Source organism: Brachionichthys hirsutus, chromosome 3 (assembly GCF_040956055.1).
Source record: "Brachionichthys hirsutus isolate HB-005 chromosome 3, CSIRO-AGI_Bhir_v1, whole genome shotgun sequence".
Taxonomy (NCBI): Eukaryota; Metazoa; Chordata; class Actinopteri; order Lophiiformes; family Brachionichthyidae; genus Brachionichthys; species Brachionichthys hirsutus.
The window spans coordinates 1,740,029-1,756,091 of record NC_090899.1 but is presented as its reverse complement, the minus strand read 5'-3'; the positions used below and the strand labels follow the sequence as shown (position 1 = coordinate 1,756,091).

The window sequence follows — 16,063 nt, the reverse complement described above, 5'->3', positions numbered from 1 at the left end:
AACCTAATGTGCCTTTCATATTTCCTCGTTCTCTCTCTCCCCACCTTTCTTTTTCTTCCACCAGTGTCTTTGTTTGACCTTCGCGCGTACGAATAGCTCAATGTCTCTGGAGACATTAAGCTACGAAGGCTAGCTAACGCTGTCATTGTTGGTTCTTCGGCAGAAAGCCCCGAACCCCGTGTGTGTGTTTGTGTTTGCAGGCAGTGTCTTGGTGTGTACTTTAATGCACGTTTTATGACAGTGGGCCTCCGTGCAGCCTGTAAATTCAATCCTATATCGCTATAATATCTCGCCATGGAAACCCATCCTTATGAGAAGCGTGTGTGTGTGTGTGTTTTTGTATGTAAATGTGCGTCCCTCTGGACCAAACAGCCGACTCTGAGAGGAAAGCAGGTCGGCAGCGTTTAGGAAAAGGCCAGTCGCACAATCAGATAACAAGACGTGCAGACAATCTGAGAAGTCCAGGTCATTGGAGCAGCAATATGAGCGCATTTTCTCAATGTTTTGCACAATGAATTAAACCGTGTGTAAAGAAAAGTCCCAAGGCTTCGAGCTGAACTCGGGGCTAACCTGATCACTGCGGGGCAACAAAGGGATTTTAATTGCTCAGAAAGATGCCATCTTGGAATTTTCTTGTGGATTTTGTGTCTAAATTAATCCCTGACCAAAGAACACACAAATAACAAACAAGAAAAAAACGAGTTCAGGAAGTGCTTCCGTCTACATGATGATGCGTTTGGTGACAGGGGAAATATGTTGTAATTTCATAATCTCTGTCAGATTAGACTTCAAATCTTCCAATCAGGCAGTTGTGTCGGATTTTAATCTGGTTTAAACCAGGACAAACATCTTCTCCCCTCCCATCAGTTAGCCTCGCTCCGTTCTCCTCTCGTATTTCCAGCGTGTGTGTCGCCGTCCCCGAGCGTTGGCATCATCCTGCTCCCCCGCCTGCCCTCTGATAGCATCAGCCTGCTCTCCTCTTCCTCATCAACTCATCAGCCTGCAGTACTTAAACCCCAGTTCATCCATCAGTCAACCCGGATCATTCAATCGACTCGTTCAGTAAGTGTTCTGGGCTCATTTACTCCATCTACCCTCCAGGATCAATCCCCAGCTGCCGATCCTGCCAGGGACTTACTATCCAGCGTTTCTATCATCTCTACATGGCAGCTGAAGCAACACCAAGCTGTCAGCGTCCCATCCGAGTGTCCTCGTCCGTCTCTGCCAGTCCCCGTCCTCCGAGTTTGACATTTCCCTGATGCTGATGAGCTTGAGATGCTTCTTCCAAAGTGTTCAGAGTCTCATCACAAATTCAGAAACTCATTTCAAAGAAGTTGCTAAATATGGAAACGGCGGGGATGGATACCGATTCCGAAGCGGAGCGGCGTGGCTGTTTGATGTAATTAGCTGCCGACAACAAACGGAGCGTCGCTTTGATGCCACGCCGCCAGCTGCTCTCAGGAGACCGAACCTCACAAAGCACCAGATCTCACCTCTGTGGAGTCGTCTGCGTTCTAAAGAGGCCGAACACAAACTTCAATCCTAAAGTCGGTGAAGGCAGAGGCGTTTCATAACGCAGCTGCTCTGCTCGCTGTCCTTCCCCGTAATCTCACCGTTCAGAAGATGTAGAGGACAGGCAAAAATAATAATCTAAAAATCATAATAATACACATCATTACTCCATTCTCAGGACATAAAATATGCAAGGAGGCACACATTGGTTATCAGGTTAATTATCTATTGTTCAGAGTTGCAGAAGCACTCACTTTCCCAGATTAATGAATTATGACTCTTATTTAAACTGGCTGCCTTTTTTCCCCCTCCAGCGTCAGAGCCAAGCCGAAAGTGGGCCACGGATGGAGGAGGAAACCAAAACAGGAAACAGTTTAAAAAGACCAAACGTCTCAGAAGGAATCGATATGGCAGCCTCAAAACAGACGGCATCCTTCTCCGTCTGATAAAACATCCCGGGGGTGTCTCCGTTTCATTCACAGCCTCTATTTAGACTCATTTAGCCCCGCCCCTCCACGTGCAGAGGCGGGGCATGAATCCCCCCCCGCCCACATGTCCTTGTATATCTTCACAGAATGCAGATGACATTTTCATTTTTGGCAGCAGTCTGAGTTGCTCAGTCCGTTCAGAACAGTCGGTAAAAAACGGTCAGTTCCAGGTTGCAAATCGATGAAATCACTCCATGGAGCTCTGCAGCCATCTGGCCGGTGTGCGTTTGTGGTTCACAGTTGCAGCACTTCATGACACTTACTGAACAGACAAATGTTAGTTGAATATATTCTGGTTTTCATTTGCATAATTAATGGAATGCAGGTCGGGGTGCATCGCTAGCTGCCCCGGGCTTTTTATTTTATACAGGCCAATCTGAATCTGTCTGATGTTGACATTTGAATGCAAAAAATGGCAATTTGAGGACGTTTTCTGAGTTTTAATAACTATAAAGTTTGAGGACTGAGGACAAAGGTAGAGTGTTTGATAACCACGGGAATAAAACTACTCTGGGCTTGTATTTTAAAAACCTCGTCCTCTTTGATTGTGTGAGAAGCATGTCTGGAGTAAAAGCGATCGGTGCCAGCTCACCATTCACATTGCCCAGGTAGAAGTATCCATCGACCAACGAGGCGCCGTTGTTGAAGTGGTGGGTCATGTGATCCAGCCAGTTGGCCTCGACGCCTTTGATGCCGTCGTCGCAGTTCTGAACCTGCAGCGGCACCTTGACGGTGTAGTACTTCACCTGTCCCTCTCGCACCGGAGGGTGGTTGTACAAAGCCAGCAGCTCCACGCCTGCAGGGACGAGAAGCAGAATCCACCCGGTTTGCCACGCGATTATTAAACTGCTGCTACATCCACAGCGTCATTTGGCTCGTCTGGTGGGAGCGCTTTCTTTCTCTTCAGCTGCCACCAACATTTAAACGGTAAGATCTCGAAACATGAAAATAATTATCCTGTTTAAAAGTTTCAGCTTTCTGACTTCTAGACAATTATCTTTCCGCACAGGGAGATCATTTCACTAGAATTAAGACATTTTCTCCTCAAATCCAGTTTCCAGTGTGGGGGTCTGTGTGCCGCATTCATCATCTTCAAGTCGCAGATAAAACTCAAAAGCAGTAAATTAGTAATAATCAGCTGAAAGTATTTCCATGAAATAAGTAAATAAGGACAGTAAACAAGGTTCTTGGCCAATGAAAGTTGGCAGCGGTGTCAGCAGCAAATCAAACTGCGATTGCGTTATTTCCCGCCCCCAAATTATTTTGATTTGTTTTTCTGGCACTGCAGGTTATATATATGTCTGATGAAAACTAGATCGCTAAAGTAGATGATTCATTGATGTCTCTGGAAATACTGTGAAAGCTAAGCTGAAGAAATAATATAGTAATAAAAATAAAACAGACCGAGTATCCTCAGATTGAGAGCTCTAAAAGAAAAGACGTTTATCTGTTACGTGCATTGATTTGTCCCATTAGCAACTTTCATTAGCCTTTCATTCTAGGGTTTATAAAAATGATAGAAAGATATTTTGCCTCTACTTTTGCAACACAACATGTCTGCGAGCCTCAGGTTCTGCAACTGTTTTACATTCATCTCCGACGCCCCGTGAACCCGCGCACATTTACGTGCGTGACACTATTGTGAAAGCGTCGACATCATTACCATAACAGGAACAAAAGTGGCACCTGGCAGGCTAAAAGCAGACGAGGAATGAAACGCAAATCGAGATGAGCTCGGTGGCGTTTTCAGGAGGTTCTCCAACAACAAGCGTGAAGCGAATCAAAAGCAGTTTGACCGCATTTGCTCTTCCAGTCATCCCAATATTCCTTTTAATGTTGTTTGAAATTCACGGAACTCCGCTGATACAGAACTTAAAAGGGGCCGTTTCATTGTAACAGAGTTAATTCATAGCGTAACCTTGAATAATGGATTTAAAAACTCTACGGCGAGTTTGTTTACATCAAGAAGAAATATACATAATGCGTTGTTTCTTAGGGAGAAACAGGCGGGGATGTTACCCCCGCTACCTATATTTACCCCCGCTACCTATATTTACCCCTGCTACATACTGCATGTCGCCGCTCTGAATCAAATGCTGAATCAAAGTGGAACGACTTTTATTGAATATGATGTGAGGGGGGGGGGGATATTTGCTCTGCTAAGCGTTTAAAAAACAAAAACACGCAGAACATGACATGTGAGCGCCGTTCGAATCAGAGAGGACGCTATTCACACGGTCGGCTAACATTTTCCTCTTTCCTACCAGTGTCAAATGTCGGACTGTCATTCCCAAAGTAAACCAGATGGATGAGCAGAATGTGAGGCCGCTTCACCCACACTCTCCCCCACTTAAACGGGGTGGTGGCGGCGGCGGCGGCGGAGGAGGAGGAGCAGCCAGGGCCCAGTCGTCCAGCAGACACCCAGAAAGAATGAATCATTTATATCCATTTCTTGCCTGGCTCGTCTGACTGATGTGACAGCTGGCCACCAAATTCCATAAATCTCATCATTTGTCACTCATGAGAAAAGTTGATTCTCAGCAGAACCCCCCCCCCGCCGAGCTAAACCGATTTGAGTCTGAGAGGTTTTATCGCCGCCGTTTGACCCACGAATCCTGTTTGTGTCGGCCATGAAAAGCCCGTTTCTGACACAGAGTAATTGGATGAATTAAACTCGGACGAGTTCTGGAAAGATCCGTCTCATTTACAAAAGAAGGACATGAAAACAACCAGAACCTTTTAAGTATTGCTCATGCAGGACATTCATGAAGTACTGATGACACCATGAGCGTCGCGTTTGCTCCTTCGCTAACTTTGATCTCATCAGAAATTCTTTTTGGGGTGTGTGTAAACGTCTTTTCAGCAAAGCTCTGTAACAGGAGATATACCGGAGCATTGGAGGGATTAGGAGCGCTGCCTGAGGCAACTTCAGCCGGCTGGAAAAGATAAGAGAAGACTGATATAATACAGGAGCGTAGAAACACCTCGGCGACGTCCACAGCTGTGGAATCACATCGAGTCAAACTGGAGCTTTTGTCTGACGCGTTTTAACATTTCGTAGAAGTCTACTGATTGAAATCTGCCCCCCCCCCCCCCCCCTCCTCCTAAACAGCAGTGATTTAAATAATCGGTGGAGCTTCTCCCCGAGTCGATTCATTCTGGTTTTCATTTTCGGTTCTGCATGCAGATTCACAGCAGGACAGGCCGTAAACATTCACACACCGTGACTCGTCTTAAAATTAGCTGCCGAACAGCAGCAACAGAAACTCCTGATGGAAGCGGCAGCTGCAGGATCCAGAGCAGCGTCAGAATTCATGAAATTACATCATTATATTGTCGGACGATTAACGGGCTCTCTAACCCGTTCCCCCCCCCCCAGTCCCACGTTCGCTACGACAAGCTTGAGACTGAGCCTGTAAATGACTCTCTTACCTTCAACCATCCCTGGCCTCTCCCGTTTCATCGGAGTGTGCTATATGTAACTGTGATTTAGTGCCAGTAATAGATTACCCATTCCTTCTCCACAAATAGTTTTTGCTCGCATCTGAAGTTAATATTTAGGACACATGGTTGTCTTATCCTGACGTAAATGTGCAGCTGTCACACTCTCCATTTACTCGTCTCCAAACTGATGGACTCGGTTTCCATCCAGAACTCCCGCCTCAAAGAAGGAGATCCTAGTTTTGACCATAAGCCACAGACTTTCGCCGGCTCCTCTGCCAACACTTTGCACGGCCTCCACAATCTGAGGATTAGCGAGGACAAGCCGGCGGTAGCCGAGACGCTCGGGCCGCCTTGGCAGACTGGGCATTAGCAAAGAGTGACATGAGGGTTTGGCAGGCGCTGCTAACAGCCCAGCTGGCTGCTACACCGGCGCTGCTGGCGTTGCCACAGAGACTATGGGGGGGGGCAGTGAGGGATTATCTCACTGTGGGGATGCCCAGATGGAGCAGTGGTCCGCGGTCCGCTGTGATACCGCGTGTATGTTATCGCACACGTGTGAAGACAAAGACAAACAAACGAGCAAAGCGTTTGCACGGCGAGCGCATTGATTAGCCATTGTACAAATAAACACGCCAACTCTCCCGGAGTGTAGCTAATGCACAGTTTGCACATTTGCTCGACACATATCTCAAATAGGTTGTGCAGAAGGGGGCGGGGCAGGGGGTGATGGCGGTGGGCGCCTCCATCTGTCAAATCGAAATGTCCTCATGAAGCCTCAACTATAAATGTGTGTGCTAATTTCTCCCCACAGAGAAGCTGCGGCTACTTCAACGGCTCACATTTGTATTTTCACAAAGCCCCACTTCGCCGGCTAACGGAGCGGGTACGCGGCGCGGCACGGCACGGCGCGGCCACGACTCGCGCTCCTTTCGTGTAACAGATAGGATTATTTCCCAAGGCAGCGGTTTGTTGTGTAACATCGAGGCGGCAGCAGGAATTGGCGACTCCGCTGATGTCAAGTGTGTCGAGAGGGATCTACGGCAGCACGCCGTTCTTTGGTTCAACGGCCAAAAGGTACGGCTTCAAATAGAACCGCGCATGTAAAGACAGACATTGGATAAAATATGTGAGACAGGATGTCGCCAGGATTGAAGCCCCGGTGGCTGTGGCTGCGGCTGCTCGGGGACCTGAGGCGTGACGATGTCGTTGTCAACTGACGCTCATTCAATACCCAGACGCATAAAAACGATTTTCACCAACGCTGAGCCCGTCCCGTCAGTTTGAAGACGTTTAATTGTCTTAATTATCGTCTGTCAGGTCTTTCTGTGCAGGACGATCGTCCGAGTGAATGGAAGGCAACACTTCACCTGTCGTTGTGTGATTGTTTAGCCCCGCCCTCCTGTCCCTTACAATCGGCATGCCGAGCCCTAATTTACTTTTTATTTACTCGACACATTTCTGTTCATGACGGTAGCTATGGCGACAACTCACCGCTGCCTCTCCGCAGGCGGAACCTCGGCCTGTCCGAGTCTCTGCCGCCGTCTTTGTTATTGTGATAGGACGAGCCCTCCTCAGTCGCCTCCTCCAGATCTCCCTCTGACACCGGAGATGCTGCAGGAGACAGCTCCGTCCCCGTCCCCGTTCCTGAGACGGTCCCAGTGTTGTTGCTTTGACTCGCCTGTCCACCAGGCGCTCCGGCCCCATTAGCCTCGCCGCCGGCGGTGGCTGCGACTTTAGCCGCTGGTTCTGCGTGGTTTCTGGGGCTCGAGGCGTTGGAGGGGATGCAGCTGCCCAGGGAGCCGAGCACAGAGCTGGGGCTGGAGTGCAGAGAGAGGGAGGGGGTTTGTGGCTCTCTGATCCGGGTGCACGGGGCCCCGTAGGGCTCCTGGACGAACCCCACAAACATCACCCCCAGTTCGGCAGCATCCTGGATCTGCTGTTGGAAGCATAAATCAGAAAAACAACAAAATGAGTACCGGAACGACAGATGTTCAGCTTCAGAGCTCAGATTGTGGTTCCAAGAGCTCTCAAACTGAAACGGAATTTTCACAATTATTTTGTCATGAATTATCTTGAAATGGAATTGTTTCTCCATTATTCTTTTCTGCATCTGTTGGATTTGTGGTTCTTCCACCCCTTCTGGTTCTCTTCGTTCCCACCCAGCAGCATCTCCAAGCACACAGATGTTGATTAAATCGGAGGCGCGGACGCATTCCAAATCCTGCGCTTCATTTTCTTTCCCTTCTCCTTGCTTATTGTCATGTGGCATTTTATGTCAATATTGGGATTCTCACGGAGCGAGATTGAATTGTTAACTGTCAGCGACTGTTAATGATGCTATTCTCCATTTCTGCCCCCCCCCCCCCCCCCCCCCAAGCCAAGGGGGTGCCTGTCACTATCTTGAGCCGCGGCGAGGGAAGAAAATAAAACGCAAATCAAATTTGCAGGTTATTCACTGTGAAATTAAATTGGAAAACAGTCGCATTGTTTCCAACCATATTGTTTAATATCAGCGAGCGCTCTCTGGTGCCCCCGCATCGTATGCCTCCTCCCAATATGTGGAAATGGCATTGCGGAGATAAAAGGGAGCAACTGTTGCATCTCATTTAATGGGAATGCAGACAGAGAGAGATGGATGGCTTTGACTGCTGATTTGAATAGAGGGCTGTAATGTTCAAATTTATTTTTAGTACCATTATTATCAGCGCTATCAAATTAACAAATTCCATCTTTGACAAAGTAGAACCGTTCAAATAGACCCCCCCCCCGGGGACAGCTCACAAATATAAAGAAGGTGTAAAATGGGAATAAATAAGAAATAGTACGCCGGGGCTGGTTGATTAAATGTGCCGATTCATCTTTCAGGAGATTGATCCCATATGAATAACTACTGGGATATATCAAACACTCTATTGCTGGAATGATTTGTTGATTAATTCATTATCTGACCAATAGAAAATTAATTAATCAGATAATTAATCAGGCAGCATTTCCTCCTTCCAGCTTCTTAAATATGAGGACTTGCTGTTTTCATATTAAAAATCATTTAATGTTGGATTCTTTGATTGCGCTGATAATAATGGGAATGATTTCAATATTTATCTGAATTTAAAACACCAACAGCTCAAGGTGCCAACATTTGGAACTCAAAAATAGGATTATTATTTTATCAGTACCCTTAAAAGCACGTAAGACACAGCTGTTCACCGAGTTAAGGGAAGGGAGGAGCCAGCGGTCGATCGAGGTTTAAAAGCCTGTGAGTTAGTTGGGCCAGTTGTCCCGGGCTGAACCGCCATCTACAGATGCCACGCCCCATTCTCCTCAATCATCACCAACCCCCCCGCCCCCCCACCACCATTCTGGCGCGCTATTAAAGCTGAAAAGGTTTCCCGTCTGAATGTCCCTGCTCCACCTGGTAGCTCCCATTAAAGGCGTGTTCTCATCACTGCCCAGCATCTTTATGCACACCTGCCTGCAGGGAGTGATGAAGTCTACATCCTCCACCTACTCCACCGCTGCAACTAACGTTTCTAAATCACCGATGAGTCGTACACATGACCAAAAGCACAGGCTAGTTTTACACCTGGTGACAAATCCAAAAAGCCAGAACAAGATGAGAGGAAAATATACATCATGAGCATAGAATAAATGCTTGACGCCAGTGATCAGCACACCGGTGCAGGTAACCAGTGTTAAAAAGAGTCGGTGAAAACACTCCTGGATCCAGATCCTCATCATCGTCTCCACGTTTGGTAAAACTTTCACGCTTCTCTGTCCAGTATCGCTTTGTGTAATCAAACAAACAAATAAACAAACAAAGCCAACCAATCACAGCAGCTCAGCGCCTGTGTGTGACGGAAATTAGCATTCTTCTCAGCTTCTCAATCTAAATGAACAGACCGGCCGGCTCTGACTCAGGAGGAACCACCGCGGGTCAAGAAAATGAGGCTCCGAGGTCAAAATGGAAACTTCATTTCCCTTCATTAACTGAAATGATGCGGAGCGTGAACTTGATGAAAGCTCTGGAGGCAGCTTCCTCTATTCTGCCACCAGAATATCAACATCCTGCAGACACACACACACACACACACACAAAAAGGGAAACCATTTCAATTTTGACTTGAGACTGCATTTCCTATTTCCCCTGTACGTTATTAAAGTGGCACCAGGAGGAGGTGTCTGAAGGTCAAGATGAAAACCCTAGAGAGGGAGAGAGAGGGAGAGAGAGTGAGGGGAGAGATGACAGAAAGAGAGGCAGAGGGATAATAACAGTCTGAAACAGGGGGGAATAGAAAAGAAAGAAAGAAATGAGGAAAAAACACAATCTGAGAGAGAGGCTGAGGGGAATGGGCCGCACCGCTCATCCATGTCCACTTCCCTTTTAATAGATTTCTAGAATGGCCTCCTCCTCCTCCTCCTCCTCCTCCTATCCTGCTCAGTAGATTAAAATGATCGTGATGACCAACACTAATGAGGTCCTGCAGGACTGCGGTTACATGACTAATCGAAGGGCAGAATATACGCAAAAGTTCAGGCGCAACAGTCGGTAAAATACAGATTGGGCAGGGGGGGGGGGGGGGGGGAATCGGGACGGCGCGGAATGAAGCGCTCATGAGAGGGGAGGGATGCATCATCTGAAGTGCCTTTTTAAACTGCGACACACGCAACGGAGGTCGGGGGATGTGCTTTCATCTCTCTGGATCCTGTTCGCTGCTGCCATCCCTTCTATGGAACATATTGAAGTTTAGATATTTGGTTTTGCTAAATAACTTCAGCCTCCAGCCATAAATGGATCCAGACGCTGGGAAGAGACATTTTGAAGCTCCATTGACTGCAATGTTACCAAAGAGTTAAAACTGATCAATAATACAGGATCTCTTCTGGATCGTCACCAAAATGTAATATGTTCCTGGTAACATTCTTAAGATTTTCTGAAAATGTAACCGAGATCTGTCCAGAACGTTTTGAGCTATCTTGCTAACAGACGGACGGTCAGCGCTTACATAGCCCCCGTCTCGATGGAGGTAAAAATGGAAGATTGGCGTGTAATATTACTGCAAATATGATGCATAGTAAGTGAAATATTAGCATTGCACATTCTGCAGCTGGTATATTAGATCTGTGCTGCTACTTTCACTTTAATGAAAGCGCTGGAGGATGGTAATAACCGAGACATGACCCAGGACACGGGTCGATCCAGGTCTAAATTAAATTCCGTCTAATCGGGTCAGGCGGGGTCTTGTTATCCGGCAGACGGAGAGTCTGTATAAATAGATGTGTGTGACCCAAATGGATCTGAACAGACCTGCAATCAGCTGCTGGTGCTTCGTTATTGCAGCAGGAGAGAAACAAAATGAAGGGGGGGGGGGGAATCAGGTCTGTCTCGGACCGGATGCAAATATCCTTCAGTCTCGTTGGACTTGGACTCAGCTCCACATGTAGGAAGCAGCCCTACCTTCTTGACGTAGCCCTGGATGAGCTCCGGGGTGGGCACCTGCTCGGCAGACAGACACTCCTCCAGCTTCAGTTTGTAGGGGGGGCTCACCGGCTGGCTTCTCTCCGCCCTGCAGGCGCCACAGCAGGGGGGGGGGGGGGAGGGGGGGGGAGGAGAGTGAGATCCAGCATGCAGCGACGCAGTCACACACCAGAGCACACGACACACGAGGGTAACCACGCGTTCACATGCGTCCAGACGCTCACCGGCAGCCAACGCGGCTAAAATTACAGTCATCTACAAAAGAGGAGATATTCAACGGTCCTGGAATCACACGGATTCCACACAACCCCCCCCACCATCAACAAATTACACCACATCAACACGCTTCGCTCACGTTTTGTTGCCCTGCGGGAGAGAAATACATTAAAACACTTAAGTGAGACAAAGATCCAGCTGGATGAAAGGAAACACACGGGGAGCACAGAAAGCTAAAAATTATATGCAAACCCTGCCCCCCCCCCCCCCCCCCCCTCGCCCCTCGTCACCCGCTGAGGCCATAATCAGCGTTTTGAGGGGCACAATCTATTTATATGTTGCTGTGTTTTCCTATTCTGTCCTCTGGAGGAAATCCCAGAGCAAAAACCGAGGAGGCCAATGCCCCAGCCTCCATCTCCCGGCTCCCGGCTCCTCATCCTGTTGACAAGGGAGAAAAACGGCCACACGCCCTTCCCCTCGCTGCACGTTGTGTGTGTGTGTGTGTGTGTGTGTGCGTGCTGTGAGAGCACACACACACACATTTACATGGACACATGATGTGGAACAGATGCATGCATGCTGGTGAGCTGAGCTCTCAGGTTCCCCGTTCACACAGACCGTGTGTGTGTGTGTGTGTGTGTGTTCTATAACACCCCCCCGTTGGATGCAGACTAACCAGTTTATTGCATCAACTATGACCGAAGGTTTTGCAAAACAACAATTTTAAGGAATAGTTTCAAGGTAATTTGCTGAGGTAAGTCAGCCAAGAAATTGTTTACAGCACATCTTCAGCTTTTTGCAGAAATCAAACAAATAAGATTTAATCCCCGGACAGAACTTGGTGAGCTCCCCTTCCCACTTTTACCAGTCTTGATTCTAAGCTAGGCTAAGCTAACCAGTTGCTTCCTTGATATTCGTCCTATGCAGCAAGAATGAAAAAAGAAAAAAAAATTCCCTTGCAGATGAAGAAAAATGTACTCCCTGTAAAATCACAGGACTCGACACTTCCCACAATGCATCTCTCCCCTCCCCATCTCCATCATTTGTCGCTGTCTGCGTATCGCTGTCGCAGCACAAAGCGGAAAAGAAACTGGGTTGGCTGACTCAAACGTCACACTCTCCGTGAAACATTCATTACAACAAGCCGAGAGGTTTTTGCATTGTCACAACATCAAAGGCGCGGTGGCAGAAACCTGGTGCTGCTGTCACAAAACGTGGATGTATCCCCTGTTGGATGAGACAGAAGCCGTCCTCTCTCAGGCACGTCCTCAGGGAATGAAAGGGAGGTAAAGGCAGAGATGGAGGATGGATGCTGCGTCTGGCGTTGCTGGAAGCCATTAATTGGATTTCCTTTCATACTTTGTAAAGAAGATGTTCTGGCAATAGCTCCGAAGGCGCCATTGAAGCAGCAGCTTCAAAGCCGGAAATGAACTCATAATTTTGAGAATCTATCAACCAAATGAAACCGATTGAGTCTCTATCGGGAATCAAGGCTGAGGCCCGGGGATCTCATTTCATTCGTCGCCGTTACATGTCTTGCGTACGTCTTCTTGGAATCTGCCCAGACGGAGAGTTCTGAAGGCGGAGCATCAACAATTCAAACGGTGCGCTCCGTCCTGGAGGAGTTGGCTGCTGGTTAAAAATAGCAGCTAGCCTCACCTGTAGTCCACCTTCTGTGTGAAAGGGGGACTTTGATTGCGGCGTGCGGCGGTCTGCTGTGGTTAGACGGGTGTCTAACTCTTGCACGCCCTCCTGGGTTAATCCAGACGCTGACCGCCCCTTTCGTCTGGCCACAGATGGGTTAAATGTTTTGTGTGGCCACAGGACATCTTGCGTCAGACTAATCTCTCCTGCGGGAGTGAGCGTTGCCATGGCAACCAATTGGGTATTACCTGTTAATGGCTTTCTCTGGGATTTGCGTTAGCAGCGCAGCGGCGCTATCATGTGTAAATGTGCGGTTTTCAATTACCGAGGGATCAAGAGAGGTTGTCTTGACATTTGATTGTTTTTTTTTATAGAAGTAAAAGGTCTGAAATGTTGACAACCAGCTTAATTTTCCTTTGTTCAACTTTTAAATCTTCTTGAACCTCACTTTATTAATAGAGTAATAAACCAGACCCAGAGCCTTCAGCCTTACAATGAGCTCCTACTTGAGCTAAATGCTAAACCCTGCATGCTAACATTTGCATAATCTTTAGAAGGCATCATGCTTAGTATCCAATAAGACGTTCTCGGGATGTTCAATTCTTTCCTGTCCCTGTTCTTTTGGTCCTTTTCCTTCGTCTCATTCCCGTCGTGTTTCAGCAGACCACGGTAGAACGGCAGCGTTCCACACAAGGAAGGAGACAGGGCTCGGGTGCCATTACTTTCAAACACGCCACCAATGTAATGCACAAAGAGAAATTTTGATCTGAAGGTGGTGCAGGATGGAGAAGGATCAAAAAGGTTCTCAAGGAATCCCTGAAGCCTGTGCAGAATTGTATTCGTGTTCCGGAGAGAAGCAGCTAAAACTATTTGACTGAAGATGTAAAAAACTTCAACCTGCCGGATGCTTTTACAGGAAAAGTCACGGATCACAGCGGAAGCGTGACTTCATCTTCTGGGGAATCGACGCCGTCTATACAGAGATCCATGCGATCGTTTCTGTGACATTTAATTAAAAACTACAAATGGCACTGAGGAAAATCCAGAAGCCACGTCCAGCTGTGGCCCAAAGTAATGGGACAGTGTAAGATGTGGTCAGGAGTGTGTCACCTCACAGGAACGCCGTAGCTGACCGGGGCGGACGCTGTTAGCACCTGCTCCGACATTTAGCTTTAATAACAGCACTCAGCCTGCTGGTTTCACACATTACCCGGTTACCTGTTATTCCGCGCCCCCTTCCATTTCCATATGCGCCCCGCCCTTCCTCCACCTCGCACTCCATCACTCTTTCAATCTCCTGCTTTCTCTGCCCGAGCACACGGGAGTTCTTTGCAATGACCAAATAATGATGAATGATGAAAGCGGACGCCGCTGCTGAACTGTAAACCTCCATTCCATCACATTCATATTAAACACAAAGAAACTTGGCGGTTGACATTTAAAACGCCACCCATGGCGTCGCCGTCGCAGCAGGCGCCGCCCGGGACAATTTGGCATCGAAGGTTTAAAGTTATTGCCCACTTATCCGGTTACGTCTTAGCCTTTACAGATAACACAGCGATGTGGACCCAACCTCTGTGGAGCTGAGTGTGCAAGCATTCCTGCAACGTCAGCTCTCTTTGCGAGGAGAAGACCGCCGAGACGCGGGCCTGACCGCTTCCAGAGACGCACTGAACGCTAAATAAAGATGGAGCTGGTGCAGCTGCACCTTGGTCACCGAAAGCTCTAAATGCTGGATGAGTGGCTGCTCAATGTCACATTCTGCTTCCCTTATTTTGCTTTCTATTTTCCGTGGTGAAGATGTGATTCCCCTGGGGTGGTGCCGATGCGAGCAGCTGTCCACAGTGACAGACGCTGGAGATAAAGCCCAGGCCCCGCGTTTGGCCAAGGCCATCAAACGACGCTAGACTGCGTCACCCTTTTCACTCAATCGCTTTTCCTTATCCCGTTCTGCCGCCTCCTGTCTTCACACTCCTACTCCAATTTTCTCTCTCTTCCCCTCATCATGTCTTTTTCTTTTACTTCTTAAAAAGTCAGATGCAGCGGGTTCAGCTTTATGCTTTTCATATGAAATCATGCTCCTGCTTTGCAGCGGCAGGGAGATTAGGGGTATCTGGAACTTAAGTAAGAAAATCTGGGCATGCCAAAAGGTGAACTGAGGTGCCACACACAACAGCAAGGGAGGTGATTCCTAATGGATTTGGGCAGAGGGGGCAGATAAAACTCCATGCATTCCAATAATGTGACCTTCTGAAATGTGGCTTTTTCATCCCGTCATAGGGATGAAAAGGTAACGGGAGTTATTCCAGGTATGCTAATATGGAGCCTTCCATATTCTCATATTCTGCACAGACAACAGTTCAGTATGTGACTGGTAGCTCAAAGGCCTCGTTCTGGTTTCATAAAAACAAATCTGAGCCGATGTTCATAAAAATGAGTAAGAAATAACCAGGCTTAAAATCTAATGTCCAACATCAACGCTGAAGCTGAAGCTGACATCAGTTCAGCTGCAGATGCTCGGAGAGTTTGGATTAATTCAACAACTGCTAGCATTGTTTATTCTGTCATCAGAATTTGCACTTCTGACTGGATTCTTGGCCGCTGAGGCTCAACGGTAACGTGGCATTAAGTCCCATCTGTCAAACCCAACCGATAAAAACTAGAACTTCTGATCAGTTTGGCAGAAGAAGAGAAACTGGTGGCCATAACTAATTAATTCAGAAGATTTACAATGCTGGATTAGAGGACTAGAGTGAGAGAAAGTTCACGCTTTGTGAAGAAAAAACAATAAAAAAGCCTTGATTCATAAGAAAAATCATTAAATCATTAATGAAATTCTGTGCTCAGCTAAAGTGGAGAAGTGTGCAAAGACAGAACGAAGCCAGCGTTTTCAAGCACACCTAGACTTTGCTTTCTCCTGTAGTCCGAACATTATTGCTCTGTCACTCGGTCAAGCTCTTCCACTCCAGCGAAACAAATAGAAGACCGAGGGTCAGCTCCACGTTAGCCTGCGAGGCCACAGGTCATAAAATATATCTCACCAAGCATCCTGGGTGCTGATTTCAGGTCAGTTCTTCTGTACTCCATCTTTTCTGCTTCATTTGTCACTCACTTGTCTTCTCGTGTCAGACTTCCTGTCCTTTGTGTGTCCGCCCCTCCTGAACGGTTCTCGCCTGTGTCTCGTTTTCCCTCTTCAGTGTTTTATCCATGTTCCTTCACTTCATTGAGGTTTAGCCTCTATTCCTCCTGCTCCTCATAAATCTCTCAATATTTAATTGCGATC

The 16,063-nt window shown here is 47.5% G+C and overlaps 1 protein-coding gene across 1 annotated transcript in view; it reads right to left on the bottom strand.

The window, feature by feature from the left end:
- The window catches only part of LOC137917755 (raftlin), a 52,381-nt gene that overhangs the window by 15,206 nt on the left and 21,112 nt on the right, over positions 1-16,063 (bottom strand). The window contains exons 3-5 of the mRNA XM_068760481.1: positions 10,900-11,008; positions 6,936-7,380; positions 2,593-2,796 (exon numbers count right to left, since the gene is read on the bottom strand). Of these exons, the coding sequence (XP_068616582.1) occupies positions 2,593-2,796; positions 6,936-7,380; positions 10,900-11,008 (758 nt within the window). The remainder of the gene's footprint in view (positions 1-2,592; positions 2,797-6,935; positions 7,381-10,899; positions 11,009-16,063) is intronic.